This window comes from Manis javanica, chromosome 3, assembly GCF_040802235.1.
Source record: "Manis javanica isolate MJ-LG chromosome 3, MJ_LKY, whole genome shotgun sequence".
In the NCBI taxonomy this organism is placed as follows: Eukaryota; Metazoa; Chordata; class Mammalia; order Pholidota; family Manidae; genus Manis; species Manis javanica.
In genome coordinates this window covers 10,758,048-10,773,658 of record NC_133158.1, presented here as the reverse complement: position 1 = coordinate 10,773,658, position 15,611 = coordinate 10,758,048, and the positions used below count along the sequence as shown (strand labels likewise).

At 38.6% G+C, this 15,611-nt stretch overlaps 1 protein-coding gene across 7 annotated transcripts in view; it reads left to right on the top strand.

The window, feature by feature from the left end:
• CADPS (calcium dependent secretion activator) overlaps nt 1-15,611 on the top strand; it is a 428,787-nt gene that overhangs the window by 307,375 nt on the left and 105,801 nt on the right. For 3 of the 7 annotated variants that reach the window (XM_073230819.1, XM_073230822.1, XM_073230818.1), the window contains 3 exons: nt 3,788-3,889; nt 5,399-5,462; nt 5,870-5,993. In XM_073230819.1, coding sequence (XP_073086920.1) covers nt 3,788-3,889; nt 5,399-5,462; nt 5,870-5,993 — 290 coding nt within the window. Of the gene's footprint in view, nt 1-3,787; nt 3,890-5,398; nt 5,463-5,869; nt 5,994-8,348; nt 8,418-9,285; nt 9,304-15,611 lie in introns of all 7 variants that reach the window. The other 4 variants (XM_073230821.1, XM_073230816.1, XM_073230820.1 and 1 more) reach the window with 3 other exon arrangements.

Below are 15,611 nucleotides of genomic sequence, written 5' to 3'. Positions count from 1 at the left end.
ACATAATCAAAATTTACATATATAGTAATACCTTTGTAATGAGGATCAGCTGAGAAGGTCAGGCACACACTAAATGTTTAATTTTTATCACAACAGGCACAAGTCTAAAAGTTGCCTTCCAATTATCTAATTGCCTAAGAAAGGAATTATTTTCTTCAGAGAGGTTTCTCTCCTCACAATGGCTTCAGACATCTCTGGGCTGCCCATGTTAAATGGTTTCCATGCTTTTCTCTGTGATCTATAAACTCCTCTCTGAATTTTAAATGATATTTAATAGCATTTTTCTCTGGGTTGATTCCCTGCTAAGAAATAGAATGCTTAAAATGGCTCCCTTTTTCCCAAATCGAGTGTGTGCATGCACATACCAGTCATGTAAATGTGTTCAGTGCATTGGCAAGCTGAATTTTGTGTAAACAAATCTAAAAGCCACAGCTAAAGGAAGTTGTAGATTATAACAGAAACATGAGAAGTTACCACAGAAAGTGTCACATGTATTTTTGTGGGAGCCAATGAATTCATCCTGAGATTTAACTACAGATTCATGAACATTTCATGTTAATTTTTTTTTTTTCAAATAAACTTTGTAAATTAACATCTGAGGTTTTTCCAGAAAATGTAAGAATAAGGGCATGTTCACAGATTGCAACAACCTACCTGATATTTACCTTTTGCTTTCTTTTTTCCTTTAAGTTCAGGAGAACGTGAAGAAATGGCCTTTACAGGATTTCACTGTTTAGGGGTATTTTTTGTAAAGTTGGGGAGGGGACTTTTAAAAATATTTTCAAGCAAGGCATTTTTAGTGTTTAAAATGAAGAGAAGCTGACCAATTAACCCCTAACAGGAGGTACATTGCTATCATTTGCCAAGTCTTTGTGCAGTCAGACTGGTCTAGTACACAGGATTTTCCCAACTTATGCTGGATCCTTGAGAAGGCCTATAAATAAGACCATTTGTTTGGTCTCGAGATGACTTGCATTTGCAAACTGAAGAATGTTCCAATAGAAGTTTCATGGTAACACACCAATCTGCAAACTGGCTCAGCCAGTAGTCAAAACAAGTCACTACAGGATTTGGGAAGCTGAAGTCTTTTAATGGGTCAGATTATCCTACGTCTAATTTGATACAGATAAACTTGGGCTATACATATGCAGCCCTCCTTTGTATTTTCAACATGATTGGCCCAAAGCAAATAGGGAAACTGTGCATGAACCTAGCAGTGATTTAGAAACATGAGAATACTGTAATTCAACTGAGATTCATTTATTTATGCTGAAGTCCTTCTTTTTATTAAAAGGAGCAATAGCTTGCTAAGATGGGAAAACAGCCTATATAGCTTGTTCTCTTTTTTCCAGCTTTATTGAGATATTGACATGTAGTATGTGCGAGTTGAAGGTATACAACATGATGACTTGATACACATATATATTGTGAAATCATTGCCACGATAAGGTTAATTAACATCTGCATCCCTTTGCATAGTTACCATTTTGTGCGTATGTGGTGGTAACCCTTAAGATCTACTCTCTTAACCACTTTCAAATATATAAATACAATACTATTCTTTATAGTCACCATGCTGCACATTATTCATCTCATTTATTCATCTTACACCTGGAAGTTTGTAACCTTTGGGTCAACATCTTCCTCATTTCCATCACCCTTCAGGCCCTGACAGATATCATTTTATTCTGTTTCTATGAGTTCACCTTTTTCAGATTTTACATGTAAGTGGCAGCATACATCTCTGACCTATTTCACTCAGCATAATGCCCTCTTGGTCCATCCATGTTGTTGCAAAAGGCAGGATTTCCTTCCTTTTATGGCTGAACAATAGTCCATCACATATATTCCTTTCACTTCATGTATCCATTCATTTCCTTTATGCAGTCATCTGCTAATGGGCACTTAGGTTGTTTCAGTTGGCTATTGTAAATAGTGCAGCAATGAACATGAGGGTCAAATATATCTTCAAGATAGCAATTTCCTTTTCCTTAGAAAAGTGATTGCTGGATCAAATGGTAATTCTACTTTTAATTTTTAGGCAACCTCTGCACTATTTTCCATAATGACTACACCAGTTTACACTCCCACCAACAGTGCACAAGTGTTCCCTTTTCTCATAGTCTCACCAACACTTGTCTTTTTGATGGTAGACATTCTAATAGATGTGAGGTGATACCTCACTGTGGTTTTGATTTGCATTTTCCTAATGATTAATGATGTTGAGCATCTTTTCTTGTACTTGTTGGGCATTTGTCTATCTGTGGAAAAAATATTCAGATCTTCTGCCCATTTTTTAATGAAATTGTTTGGGGGTTTGCTATTGAGTGTTATGAGTTCCTTTTATAGTTTGGATATTAATTCCTCATCAGATAGATGGTTCACAGTACTTTCTCTCATTCTGTAAATTGCCTTTTTATTTTGCTGATTGTTTATTTTGCTATGCAAAAGCTTTTTAGTTTGATACAGTTCCATTTGTTGCTTTTTGCTTTTGTTGTTTGAGCTGTTAGTATAATATCCAAAAAGAATGGTTGCCAAGACCAATGTCAAAGAGCTTTTTCCCTATGTTTTCTTCTAGGATTTTTACAGTATAAGACCTAACATTTAAGTCTTTAATCCATTTTGAATTCATTGTTGTGAGCGGTGTAACATAGGAGTCCAGTTTCATTCTTTTGCATGTGACCATCCGGTTTTCTCAGATGCCACTTATTGAAGAGACTATCCTCTCCCCATTGAGTATTTTTGGACTTGCTGTCAAATATTACTTGACTGTATATACAAAGGTTTATTTCTGGCCTCTCAATTCTGTAACATTGGTTAGTGCATCTGTTTTGATGCCAGTACTCTACTGTTTTGATTGCTATAGCTTTGTAATAAAGTTCAAACCAAGAATTGTGATGCCTCCAACCTCGCTCTTCTTTCTCAGGATTGCTTTGACTCTTTGGGCCTTTTGTAGTTCCGCGTGAATTTTAGGATTGTTTTTTCTATTTCTATGAAAAATGGCACTGGAATTTTGGTAGGGATTGCATTGAATCTATAGATGGCTTGGGACAGTATGACATTTTAACAATATTAATTTTTCCAATCCATGAGCAGGGAATATCTTTCCATTTATTTGTGTTTTCTTCAGTTTCTTTCAGCAACATCTTATAATTTGTTGTCATTTAATACATGAGTGCATAAATTAATCTGAACATCTATAATTATAAGGTAGAAACTGAGTCATTTAAGAACACTTAGTACTGAAAAAGACAGACAGTTGTAAGGCCGCTGGTTTTCATAGGTATTTGTGTATGTAATTAATGTGTCCCAGATCTAAGTGCCTACAAGAGAGACAGGTGATGCAAATTAGAGATGTGGACCTGGTGAATGCCTGCCCCAGCTAGGGAATAAGCTGTTAGTTGGCACTCGCCAATTAACGTCAGTTGTTTCACATTTTCAAGAGAATTATAAAACATTCCTAATTTTTAAAATGCTGGCAAGTAATTTAAAATTTTTAAAGCTGTGATCCAAATAGCAGGTCCAGAAACTGGACCTTCAAGCCACCAGTTTGTACATTTTACCGTTTCACAATAGACGAGAGATAGTTTTGCAAATGTCTCCGTACGGTAACCCTAAAGCACCCCGTCCCCTTTAGTAGCAAGCACTGAAAAGCGGAACTTCTCTTAAGGTCACACTGATCACTGTAGTTATTGTTCTAAAATGGCCAGTTTCCTCCTGCTAGAGATTTGATTTGGTGGTGTTTGTACGTGAGGTTCCCATCACTTCATGCCGTGTCTTCTTTTAGGCCCGATGGAATTGGAACTGTGACGGTGGAAGAAAAGGAACGTTTTGAAGAAATCAAAGAGAGACTCCGAGTTCTGTTGGAAAATCAGATTACACATTTTAGGTAAGGATCTGGGGTGGAGGGGCTTATTAGGAGGATGACACTGGGGATGGGCAAATAAAGGTCTTGATTTTCTAAATCAGTAAATCTATCAGCAACACACTGGGTATAAATAACTGAACAGGAAAACAAACCAACAGGGTTCCACAATAGCCAAGAGACTTTGAAGTCTTAAGTTCGTTTTATTTCCATTAAAATAATAAAGTCTTCCTTGTGCAAGCTGACCCTGGTCATCAATCTATTTTGTAAAAAATCTATTAAGTTGTATTTGAAATTTCTGTAAGTTTTCTAAATAAAACAGTGGAAAATCCTGTGAATCAGAGCACATGAACAGGGAAGGAAGGCAGTGGTGCCCCCTGGAGAGCCTCTACCTTCCCCTTTGCCTCAGAAACAGGGCTGGCTGACTGGGCAGGTAAAGAAAGAGACTTGGATCAGCTTTGGCAGACGGAGTCCTCCCCGCACACTCAAGACAGCCAGCAGGTCCAACGCTTACACCTTGTAACACATAGCTCACTTTTCCCTTGGAGCCAATTAGACGTTTCTAATGCTACACTGGTGGCTCTGGACCAGAGATCCTGAAATAGTAACTCAAAAATAGTAATTACATTTATAATAGCATAACAGTTCCTTTTTGTTAAACACTGCCTATGTGTCAGGTACAGGAATACAGGCTGGATAAGCATTAACTCATTTTTTTATTGTCAGAACCATTCTCTAAGATGCTTATTATAACCCCCATTTAAACAAGGCGTAAACTGAGGCTGAGAGTGTTAAGGAGCTTGCCGTAGGTCACCCCACTGGCAAGTAGAAGACGTAGGACGTGCGCATAGGATAGTCCAAGTTTAGCCTCTGCTGGTCCCTTTGTTCCATGAAGAACAGTGTCCCGAAGGGCTGGACAGCCTGAAATGGTCAATGGAGCCCTTAGTGGTACCTAGCATAGCTCTGTCTGTGCTCTCAGAATTCTCCTGGACAAATCCTTATTGATTATATACTGAATGCAAGACATCTTGCCAATAACAAAAAGATCAAATAACAATTAAAAACCACAGTCAAAGAAGGACGATTAGCAGAATCATGGATTTGCTCAAAATACACTCCTTTATTTCCTATATTAATCCTTTGAGGATATAACTAAGTGTGTTTGGATTTTAACCTTTTCAACTAATATTTTTTTAATGCTGGTCTCTATCATAATTTATAAGGTCACCTTTGAGCAACAAATGGTTCTCCTTCACAATAGAAATCTAAACAGAGCCTATGTCATCACTCTAAATATTCTTTTCTGCTGCAGACATTTGCAGAGTCTGTCTTTAGTCATTATTCACACATACACATATATACATTATATACACATATATATGGTGTGAATTCAGATTAACATAACACAATGTGACAAAATAAAAATGCATTTCCTGTTCCTCAGAGAGTTGCTATAGGAATCAAAGTGCAGCATACTTCATGCTAAAATGTAACATATCTGGGCAACCTGAAGAAGTTTTCTGTCTTTTTTAGGTATTGCTTTCCATTTGGTCGACCTGAAGGTGCTTTAAAAGCTACTCTCTCACTCTTGGAAAGGGTAAGATTGAAAGTGAAAGGCAGATTACATACATACAGAGACATGCACGTAATTGTAATGAAACACCATGGTTGAATTGACCCACTTTGTAATTTTTTTTCAGGCTTTGTTTACCATTCACCAAATATCAGAATAAACATGAGGAAACTGCCAAAATTCCAAATATTTTCTTTCCAGACTCCAAATAGTTAGCAAATATTGAAGATATGGCTCCTGGTCCTTCCCTGTTGCATGAACAGGCTTTGCCATCCTAACTGTATATTACAATTCTGTGTTTTCTCTTTAAAGATGGATCTTAATCAGTATTAAGTCATTCACAACTAACTTTAAACTTGAACTCTTTAACAAGTATAAATGAGTAACACATCTGGTTGAACCACCTGAATAATTTTTTTTTCCACCTAAAGGTTTTGATGAAAGATATCGTTACCCCAGTGCCACAAGAAGAGGTAAAAACAGTCATTCGTAAATGTCTAGAGCAGGCTGCTTTAGTCAACTATTCTCGGCTATCAGAGTATGCCAAAATTGAAGGTAAGACTCTCTTCCATCCTTAATTTTTAATGTAAATTTTCTTATGCCTCCCTGGGGAAGTGTCTGTCTTTTCTGACTGACACCAGAAAATAGTGGTCCATCTGAATAGGTTAAGCTGAAACTTGAAATCACTTGAAATGTGAAAGCTTCCCTGGCTGTGGCCAAATCAATGAACTAAAGACCAGGAGCTCAGAAAATAGTCTTTGTAGGGGAAGAATATTGCACATAGGATGCTATCAGATAAGTAACATCCTTCTGAGAGTCTGTGTTGGCCCTGAGTTTGCTCTGGGGCTAATCCTTCCCTGTGAAAGAGTTCTGTAGGATTGTACTTTCTTTAAATATGGGAAACAAAGCAGTTTGGCGTCTACTGTTGATAGCTTTGGAAGTAAAACAAGAATTGAATAAAGCAACATTAAGATTTTGCTTAACTCTTTCTCGCCCCTTGAAAGTACCTTGTCTTTTGGTAGTGTTTCAAATATGATGGCAGGTTAGGTTCCAACTGTCTCTGATGGGTCCTGGTTTGCTTTAGATCTCATTCATTCTAGTTACTCCAGACCTAAGATGGTTATTGCCACAGCCCACTCAAGTTTTAGGGAAGTGGTCACTGACCACCAAGTACTCACCTGAAAGGCACTTTGAATAAATTCTACTTGAGAAAATATGGTTCTTTGGGACCTATTCATTTGCAAAGGTATTAATCACTTTTCATTGTTACCCTGTTGGCTGCTATAGGGTGATTTGAAAACCACACCCAACTTGACCAGTGGTGTAAGTGTATACATGTGGAAGTTCTGTGTGCAAAACTCAGTGTGTCCGCATTCTGGAATCTGATGTTCTCTCACATGTGAAGCACCTGACTAAAACTAGCAAATGCCCATGTCTGCTTTCAGGACATGACTGGGGAAAAACAAACAAACAAACAAAACTTAACCAACCACCAAACCCCCATCACTTACCCCACCAAAGTCCTTGTTTCCTAAGAGAATTAGGTTGACACCATGTCAAATCGCAGTGTTCTGTACATTACATGTCCTCTCTCTCTCAATTTTGTCTGTCTGACAATGCAAATTGTGTACCAGTGGTAATGAATTCATTGTTATGCATCCAGGGAGAAACACTTAAGAATTGGGCACTAAAAGGATGTTTATCAACTCTTGACTTGGTAATGAGTGACAAAAATAGAGGAACAAGGAGATCGTTAAAGGGCTATATTAGCAAATGATTGTTCCAGCATTTACCTTCCCCGAACAGAATGATTGGTTGTATTTGGTAACATTAACTGGGTACCTAATAATTCTAGGCAAAGCCAGAGATGGAGTGGGATCAAGAAACGTTCTGTTGCCATGGTGGCTGCCTCATAGGTCTTGGTCTAGCTATTACTAGTCCTTTGGTAAGATCTGCTCTCTTCTTTCAGATAAATATATCCAAAAACAAACTTTAAGATCTGTAAGTAAAAATGCATTCATTTCCAAAGTAGATCAGCTGATCTGTAATTTCCTTTTGTGCCTCAATTCTTCTTGGTTGTGTTAATTATCTTTTGCACTGTGACTTTTAGGTCTGGGGAGTCTTTGAAGAAACCAATCTTTTTTTTCCAACTCTCTTTTCAGAGAAGTACCTCATTCCACACTACCTGCTCTCTTCTGCTTCTCTCCTTCCTTGTCCGTGATTGGCTCAGCCACTTTTTGACTTTATCTCTGCAAAAGTGGCTGTGACACCAATTTCAAAGCATGCTGGGATTGTTAATTCAGACAACCCAACATCCTCTGGCTGCATGTATCAGGTTTTCTTTCATGAACATAGTCCACTGTAGGCTGAGACATTGCAGCTTTAAAGGTATTACTACCAGACAACTTTCTTTTACAAGGTTCTGATCCTACATGCAGAAAAGAAAGCTCCCATTTTTACATTTGAGCCCCTTTATGAGAATTAACAGCTTAGTTCCCTGAGAATTTTGGAAAGAAGTTGTAGTAATATTGCTGGAGACTATGTTTATGAAGAAATACCTCAAGAGCCTTAGATACTAAAGTCTGAAATCCTTAGTATCTTGGAGCCTTAAATCAATGAAACTCTGTTTCCCTTTACTCATGATGTTTTTGGTCATTGTTTTCTTGCAAACAATTCTAAAGAAACGTGTAAAATCATGGTCACAATCTCTCTCGTGACTCATGGCATGCTGAATGGTTAATCCAGTAGACCTCCAGTTTTGAAACTCCCTTTTCTTTTACCCTATGTTTATCCCAAAATACTCTGTGGCTATTTTCCTTTGAGCTAATGTAACATTTTCCTCTAACCTGTGACCTTTAACCTCTTTACCTCTGACCTAAGCCTCTTGCATGCCCAAATCCTCTTTTATAGGGAAAAAGAGAGAAATGTATGAGCATCCTGTCTTCTGCTTGGCCTCCCAAGTGATGGATTTAACCATTCGTGAGTACCTACCACCTCCTCGCCATGCTGTCTTCACTCTTTCTGTTTTCATTATTTCAAGAAAATCCAGAACCAAACCAGCTCACTCTCCTTGCTTCAAGTTTTTTAGCATTGGCTTGTCTGTTGATTCTGTCTGTGAAACCCAGTGTGAGAAGTCCAGTCACTTTTTATCAGCCTAAAACAGGTTAGACAATTAAGCCATTTGTTTGTGATAAACTCAGATTTGTCTGTAAGTTTTTCAGTTATTCTCTGTGTGTGACCTGAATGCATTTTTACTTTGCTTGTGTGTAACCCCAGTTTGTAAAGTGCTTGTCACTGGTACACAATCAAAAGGTAGCAGCTAGGCTGGGAGTAATGCGTTAGGTGTCAGGTAAAGGACACTTGGGGCAAAATCATGCCTTCTTTTCCATGTTTCCAATGCCAAACTATTGTGGGTATAAGATCACACAAGGTGGTCCACTCTCTATAAATTAGACCTTATATGCCTCCTCTCTATTCTCTCTCAAGCTGGGAAGCTTTTCCTTGTTCTCTTTGGAGATTTTGACTTGTCCTTATCCTCTAAGCTCTGGCTAGAACATATGACTTAATTGTCACTTGGAGAATTTGTGTATGTTTCATAGCTTGATTTCACATTAAACTTGATTTTACTAATTTTCTATTTGTGCAGCATTTTCCACCTCTGTGAAGGAGCCTTTTTTTGCTGGCCCCCACACTTCGGGGCGGTGGGAATCCAAGGGCAACCTTTTCCTTCCAATACCATGTGTCACACATAAGAGGGGGGCATTTTGGTCCACTTGCTCATTAATCCTGCATATGTGTTCTTGTTTCTCTCTCTCTTCTCTCCTGTTGTGCTCTCTCTTTCAAATAGAGAATCAAAAGGATGCAGGTGAACCAATTGTATTTGCATTATAAACTCTCAGGACTGTTGAGTTATATTTAGTTTTTGTTTTGTTTTGTTTTTGTTTTTAATAGCTCCTTAACGTATGTACTCCCAAAGACAGATGTGGAGTTGCCATAATACTTAAGGAGTTAATTTGTGCTGTCTAAATATATCTCATGCCCATTAGATGTTGACCTCTGTAGAGCAGAATTTCTGTAAAGGCATAAGCTTTGAAGGAACAGAATTCTGGTTTGCTGTGGAGCTTCATTTCATCTTTGGTTTCAGGATTCCAGTGATTTGGCCTCACGTGCTTTTTTTAAAAAAAGTTACGGAACCAAACTAATCTTCCTTTTGTTTTTCATTTCTTTTTCCTGTTTTCTGCCCTATTGAGAAGTTTGTGTTCTCTGGTGAATGTTTATCAGCCAAGACAGAGAGAAGTTGTGTCCGTGTTGTTCTTATATGTATCATGTGATGAGGCAGGATGCACGCACAGGGTGGCTGAGCAGGGGCTGTGCTGGGAGTTTCATAAGAGGAAAGCTCTTAAGAAGTTCTCTGGCTTTGGAAATTTTCTTCTTGTTTGGTCCACAAACTTCTGAGCATATTTTGAGGAAAGCTCTAACTTAAAATTTTAATAAATATGTAGTATTGCATTGTTTTTAAGGTCTACAGGATTCTCAAAAGGTAATTATCATTTACTCAAAGGTAAATGTATTTTGTTTAATCAAGGTTGAACATATTTCAGATCAATTCAGAAAGCATTTTTGAGCACATGCCAAGCACCAGGCTAGCAATATGTGGTTGAGGACTCACAAGCCTATGTTCAAGAAATGCAAGTCTCTCTCCCCCTGCAAGGGAAAGTATTCATGCATTCACTCCATCATGCAGTCATTCATTCATTCATTCATTAGGCAAGTGCTTGATGGGAGCCTGCCATGTGCAGGTGCAGCGGTAAAAGCCAAGGACTATGCGAACAAGAGGAAAACAGCTGGTAACCTTATGAAGCATATGTGCAAATGGGCATAAGTGTAAATGACAAATTCACTACACAGCATCACTAATAGGTGGAGTTAGTGTAGGAGGGCACATCAGAAAACCATGGCAGCCTTCGCAAGTGTGGAAAGCTGGGACTCTGTCTTGAAAGAAGAATTAGAAGCAGTGAAAAGGCGCTGGGATTAGAAAGTGAAGAGGCATTTTAGGTAGAGTAATATGTGCAAACATGTAAAACTGAGTAGCTAATGCTTATTCAGTGTGTATTATGTGCCAGGTATGACTCTAAGTGCTTTATATGTAGTAACTCATTTAATCCTCAAGAGCCCTTATGAGGTATATACTGTCTTACTGTCATTTTGGAGATGAGCAAACTGAGACACACAGAGGCTAAATAACACCCTTCTAGAACACTGCAGGATCTGAGCCCAGGCAGAGGCCACATTCCTAACTACTCTGCAATTCAGTATGGTAGCAAAACCGGGTGCAATCATGACAGCAGTGGGTGCTGATGATAGCAACATAGGCAGGAGGCAGATCTCAAGGGCCTTTATATGCCTTAAAAATACATATTTCAGACTGTATTTCGTAGTTCAAAGTTTCTTAACCTGTAATCTATACCAACTTTTGCACGTGCATGGACTTTTCAAAGGAAAAAACTCCACAGGTCTCATTGGCTGATAGACAGCCACTGAAGGCTCTTTAAGCAAGGGGATGGCTGGGTGGTCTGCAGTACAGAAAAACCATAGTTGGCAATGATAGAGATAAAGGAATAAGGAGAAGGAATAGAGTAAAACTAGACCTAAAAGTTAAGGTCAGAGCAGATATGTGCTTGAAGTTTGGTATGTCTGATGCCTCTCTAGGCAAAGCAGATCGAAATCAGAATGACAAGCACAATTACTTACTTCCAAAACTTTAAATCTTTTTCTTACCCCCCTCCCTTTTCAGTTTATAGGGGGAACGCAGCCTAAATCTAGGGATGGGTATGCGAGACCGTGTGGATAAAGGTTGTAGGGCACAGCTGGAATTACATGGCAGGTGGGGGTGAAATACAGACAGCTACAAAGTCCTTTAGTCAGACTGTGCTTGGAGAGGTTATGAGACTCTACAGATGGCATTTTGGTGGATTTATGCTTTCTGTCTGGTGGCATTATTAGAAATTAAATGTTCAGTTTAGTTACAGTATCCAAAAAGAAAAAAAAAGATGTAAAGGGCTGCTACGCTGAAGGAAAAGCTGTGATTCCAGCAAATGAATTTTATCATTTAAAATACATTCCCATTTAAACCATCACATATTCTAAACCCAGCAAGCTCTAAGAATGTCTACACTATTATTGCTGTTTTGCTTCAGTTCTTGGCTAAATACTTGCATAATTTTCTGAACATCATGATGATTCTACTGGAATTTGGAATAAAACAATTTTCCTTCAAATATACCATGGATTTGCAAAATTAGATAATAAATGGAGATAGATAGATAGATAGATAGATAGATAGATAGATAGATAGATAGATATAGATAGATAGATAGATAGATAGATAGATAGATAGATAGATAGATAGATGATAGATAGATAGATAGATAGATAGATAGATAGATAGATAGATAGATAGATAGCTCCCCCATCTACAGGCTCAGACGCTGTGCTAAGGACTTCACATGGAGGATCTGATTCAGTGTTTGCCTTGATCACATAGAGAAAACTTTATTTTGCTATGTTGGTAGCAGGTGAAGGAGCTAAGATTCAGAGGTGGCAAGTGACTTTCTTAACCAGGATTTGAGCCCAGATCTTTCTAAATTCAAACACCATTCTTTTTTGTCTCTTCCCCCCTACAAAGCCTTTTCAGCTGATGCAGTGGGCACTTGGACAATATCCATTCATTCAGAGGATAAGTTCATTCACCAAAAAATACAGCAGTCCTTAGACCAGACCATTGCCAGAACTGTTTCATTGTGAAGTCTTCCTGAGGGCAGTTGAGACTCCTTGATATGACCAAAGAACTAAGGACTTTCTTTTTTTCCCAACTGACAGAAACCTGCCATGGCAGGTCAAATCCACCCAAAGGGCTTATAGCAGATTCTGTAGTATTGAGGTTCTGTATCTTTCCCTACTTCCAGTCAAATTCCTATAAGTTCAAGGCCTGCTGAAGGACAAAAAGAGACAGCTAAGCTTGTAACAGTCACACACACAGTGTGGAGCCGCATGCCCAAGAGACCAGTGAGAGCAAATCCCATCTCAGAACACCCAGGCTATTCTGAAATGAAGCCCGTCTCATGCTGTCTTATATACAAGGGACTAAATGTTTCTCTTTTCATCCTTTTTGTTTTAGTGATACATAAATCAGGATTTCTAAGCCCAAATTATTCTATAGACTGGTACCTCATCTATACTTTATAAAAAGTGAAGAGGACAAGAACTATGTTTTAAACAATGTCACAAAGGAGAGTCTTGGAGGAAGGAAGGATGTGTTTAAAATATGTCATGTACCAATAAATATGAAACCAGTGTCTCTTCCGCCAGAAAAAAAGGCATGCTGCTATTGCTGTTGATGAGGATAACAACTGGCACTTACTGAGAATTTGCTATGTTATAAGTAGTTATATGCATATCTCATTTAATTCACATGGCAACTCTGTTAAGTATTTCATTACCGCCATTCATTGACTCGAAAAGGCTATCATTTACAAGAAGCACCATTGATTTATGCATCCCTAAGAATAAAACAATGCTACCAACCAACCTATGACATGCCGTCAAATGTAAGATGCATCCAATTTCAGTTCTAGCACCCAGGAAAATAAAAAGATATCACTTTTATTCACAGAAATACAGAGAGATGGAAATAGAGAGATATTAAGTAACTTGCTCAAGGTTATGCAGCTTTTAGCTGCAAAGACAGAATTGAACACAACACTAATTTCAAAGCCCACATTTTCAACTTCTATACTATTAAACACTTGTGATTTTTAGTGATAAAATGTAAGACCAAAAAGAGGTTTCTCAATCATCTAATCCCAAACCTTCACCTTTGACAGATGAGGAAACTGAGGCCTAGAGAAAAGAAGTCAGTTTAAAAATGAAATGGGCATTATTGACTCTAGTCTGGGGTCCTGCACACTAGGCTGCCTGACCTTTCAGCCAAGAGATAACGGCCCACTCGCCGTCCTGGAAGGGCCCTGAGTTTCCAGGATGACAGCCAGTGATGTCTAGCATCCACGTGTTAGAATCCTATACGTACAGCTCCAAGAAAACATTACTTCAGAGCCACCCCAAGCCCTCAGGATTTGTTACACCAAGTATTTAAATCTCTATCTTGGCTCCAATGAGGTTTTTAACCTCTTTAAGCCTCACTTTTATGTTCTTCAAAGGGCTGATGGCTGATAATGGTTCCACCCCTAAATGGTTGTTCCAAAGATTGAAAGACACATTCCAAATAAAGCTCTTAGTATAGTGCCTGACACATAGTAAGCACTTATTATGTATAACAGCTGTTATTATTTATTATTATTTAAAAGGAAAGCTCCAAATCTTAATGTAGAGTTTAGACATATTATTTGATTTCAGAAATGGAATGCAAGACAGTGCTATTCAAGCTTTAATGTTCATACAAATCGCTGGAGATGTTAAAATATAGATTCGGATTCAGCAGCTCTGGGGTAAGGCCTGGGAATCTCCACTTCTAACAAGCTCCCAGGTGACACTGAAGCTGCTGACCCAAGAACTGTAATTTGAATGTTAATGGAATATAGAAGGCAGTTGATTTATCTTATCATAAATTTCAAAAATAAAATATTGCAATGTATTTCCCCATATACTTGTTAAATACTCACTAGGTTCCAGAAGCTATGCCAGGGACCAAAGGGGGTGAACAATGAACAAAAGCAGTTATGGTCTCTACTTGCAGGGAGCTTACAATAAAGAGGAAAACACAAGCATAAAACAAGTATTTGCAATCTGATGACTATCATAAACAGAATGATTCGTGAAAACTAATTTGGGGACTGGGTGGATAATATCTTTCAATAGCAAGTGACCAAAACAAAATGCAAATAACTTAAGCAAGAAAAGGGCATCTTTGGCCCATGTAGCAAGGAAATGCATGGAGAAATTGGATTCAGGAATAAAGAATTTTAGTGTATTTTGATCTATCCAGTTGCCAACAAGCTTCTTCAGTGTGACCAGGTGAGGGGTGCGGGGTGGTCACGGTAGGGGGCTGGGAGCAAGATGGCTACAGACAGCACCATACTTTTATCCTGGCTAATGACCCTAGAAGGTAAAATAACTTCCCTTGCCAAGACTCTTTCCAGAGAAGAGCCTTATCGGCCCAGCTTGGGCCATATGTTAATCCCTGGGCCAATCATAATACCCATGATGGTTGGTGTACTGTGGTTGGTCTGCCATGGCTCACATGCCTGCCTCTGTAGGATCCATGACAGTCCCACCATAACCACATGGTGTAGGGGAGAAGCAATTCTCCTGAGAAAAGTTACTGCATATATAAGAATAACAGATATCCATTACTGTTTCTGTCCAGAATTAAGCCCTCCTTTCTTAGTCTTAAGGACAAAGTTTGACTTGGGAGACAAAGATGCCAAGTTGGAAAAGAAAAATATCAGAAAGATATTATTTCTTCCTGTGGATACAATTTAATTTAAATAAAAAGTATTTTTCATGATCTTGAATCATTTTAATTGCATTAAGACATCTGAAGTTCTCTAGTTTGGAAGTTTGTTATAATGTTTACTATTCAACAATTCAGCTTAGTGCAATTCAGCTAAGTTTGGGTAAGTTACTGTATAGTTAATGTGCATATTGCAGCCACAGAGTGTTTGTTTTTCCATTGAGCAGGATCCACTGAGGTTTTCTTTCCACCAATGTTTAAGGATCTGCCCTGGGCCAGATACTGTTCTAGCCCTTATAAGTACAAAGTGTACCGGGCATAGTGGGACACAGACGTGTGTATAATTTGTTATTACTAAGGCCGTAAGTGCATAAGTTGGAGTATCAACAGAAGTTGGGCCTTTGTTATGAAGGCCCTCTCTTGTTATGGCATATGAAGGCATAACTCTCGTTCTCGACAGGATTTCTTCTGGGCAGGAGAATCAGGGGATCAGATGCGTGCTTTACAGAGATCACTCTGGCTGCTGCATAAACAAGAAACTAACTGCAGAGGAAGAAAGGGGTTACAGGGAGGCTTGAGCTTCAGCAACAGCTGAGGTTATCATGTAGGACTCAAGTTGCATGTCTTCCCTCTGGCAAGCATGTGGGCGCATGATCTAGTACAGTGGGAGATAAAAGCAAGAGACATTTTGGAGGTAGAATGGC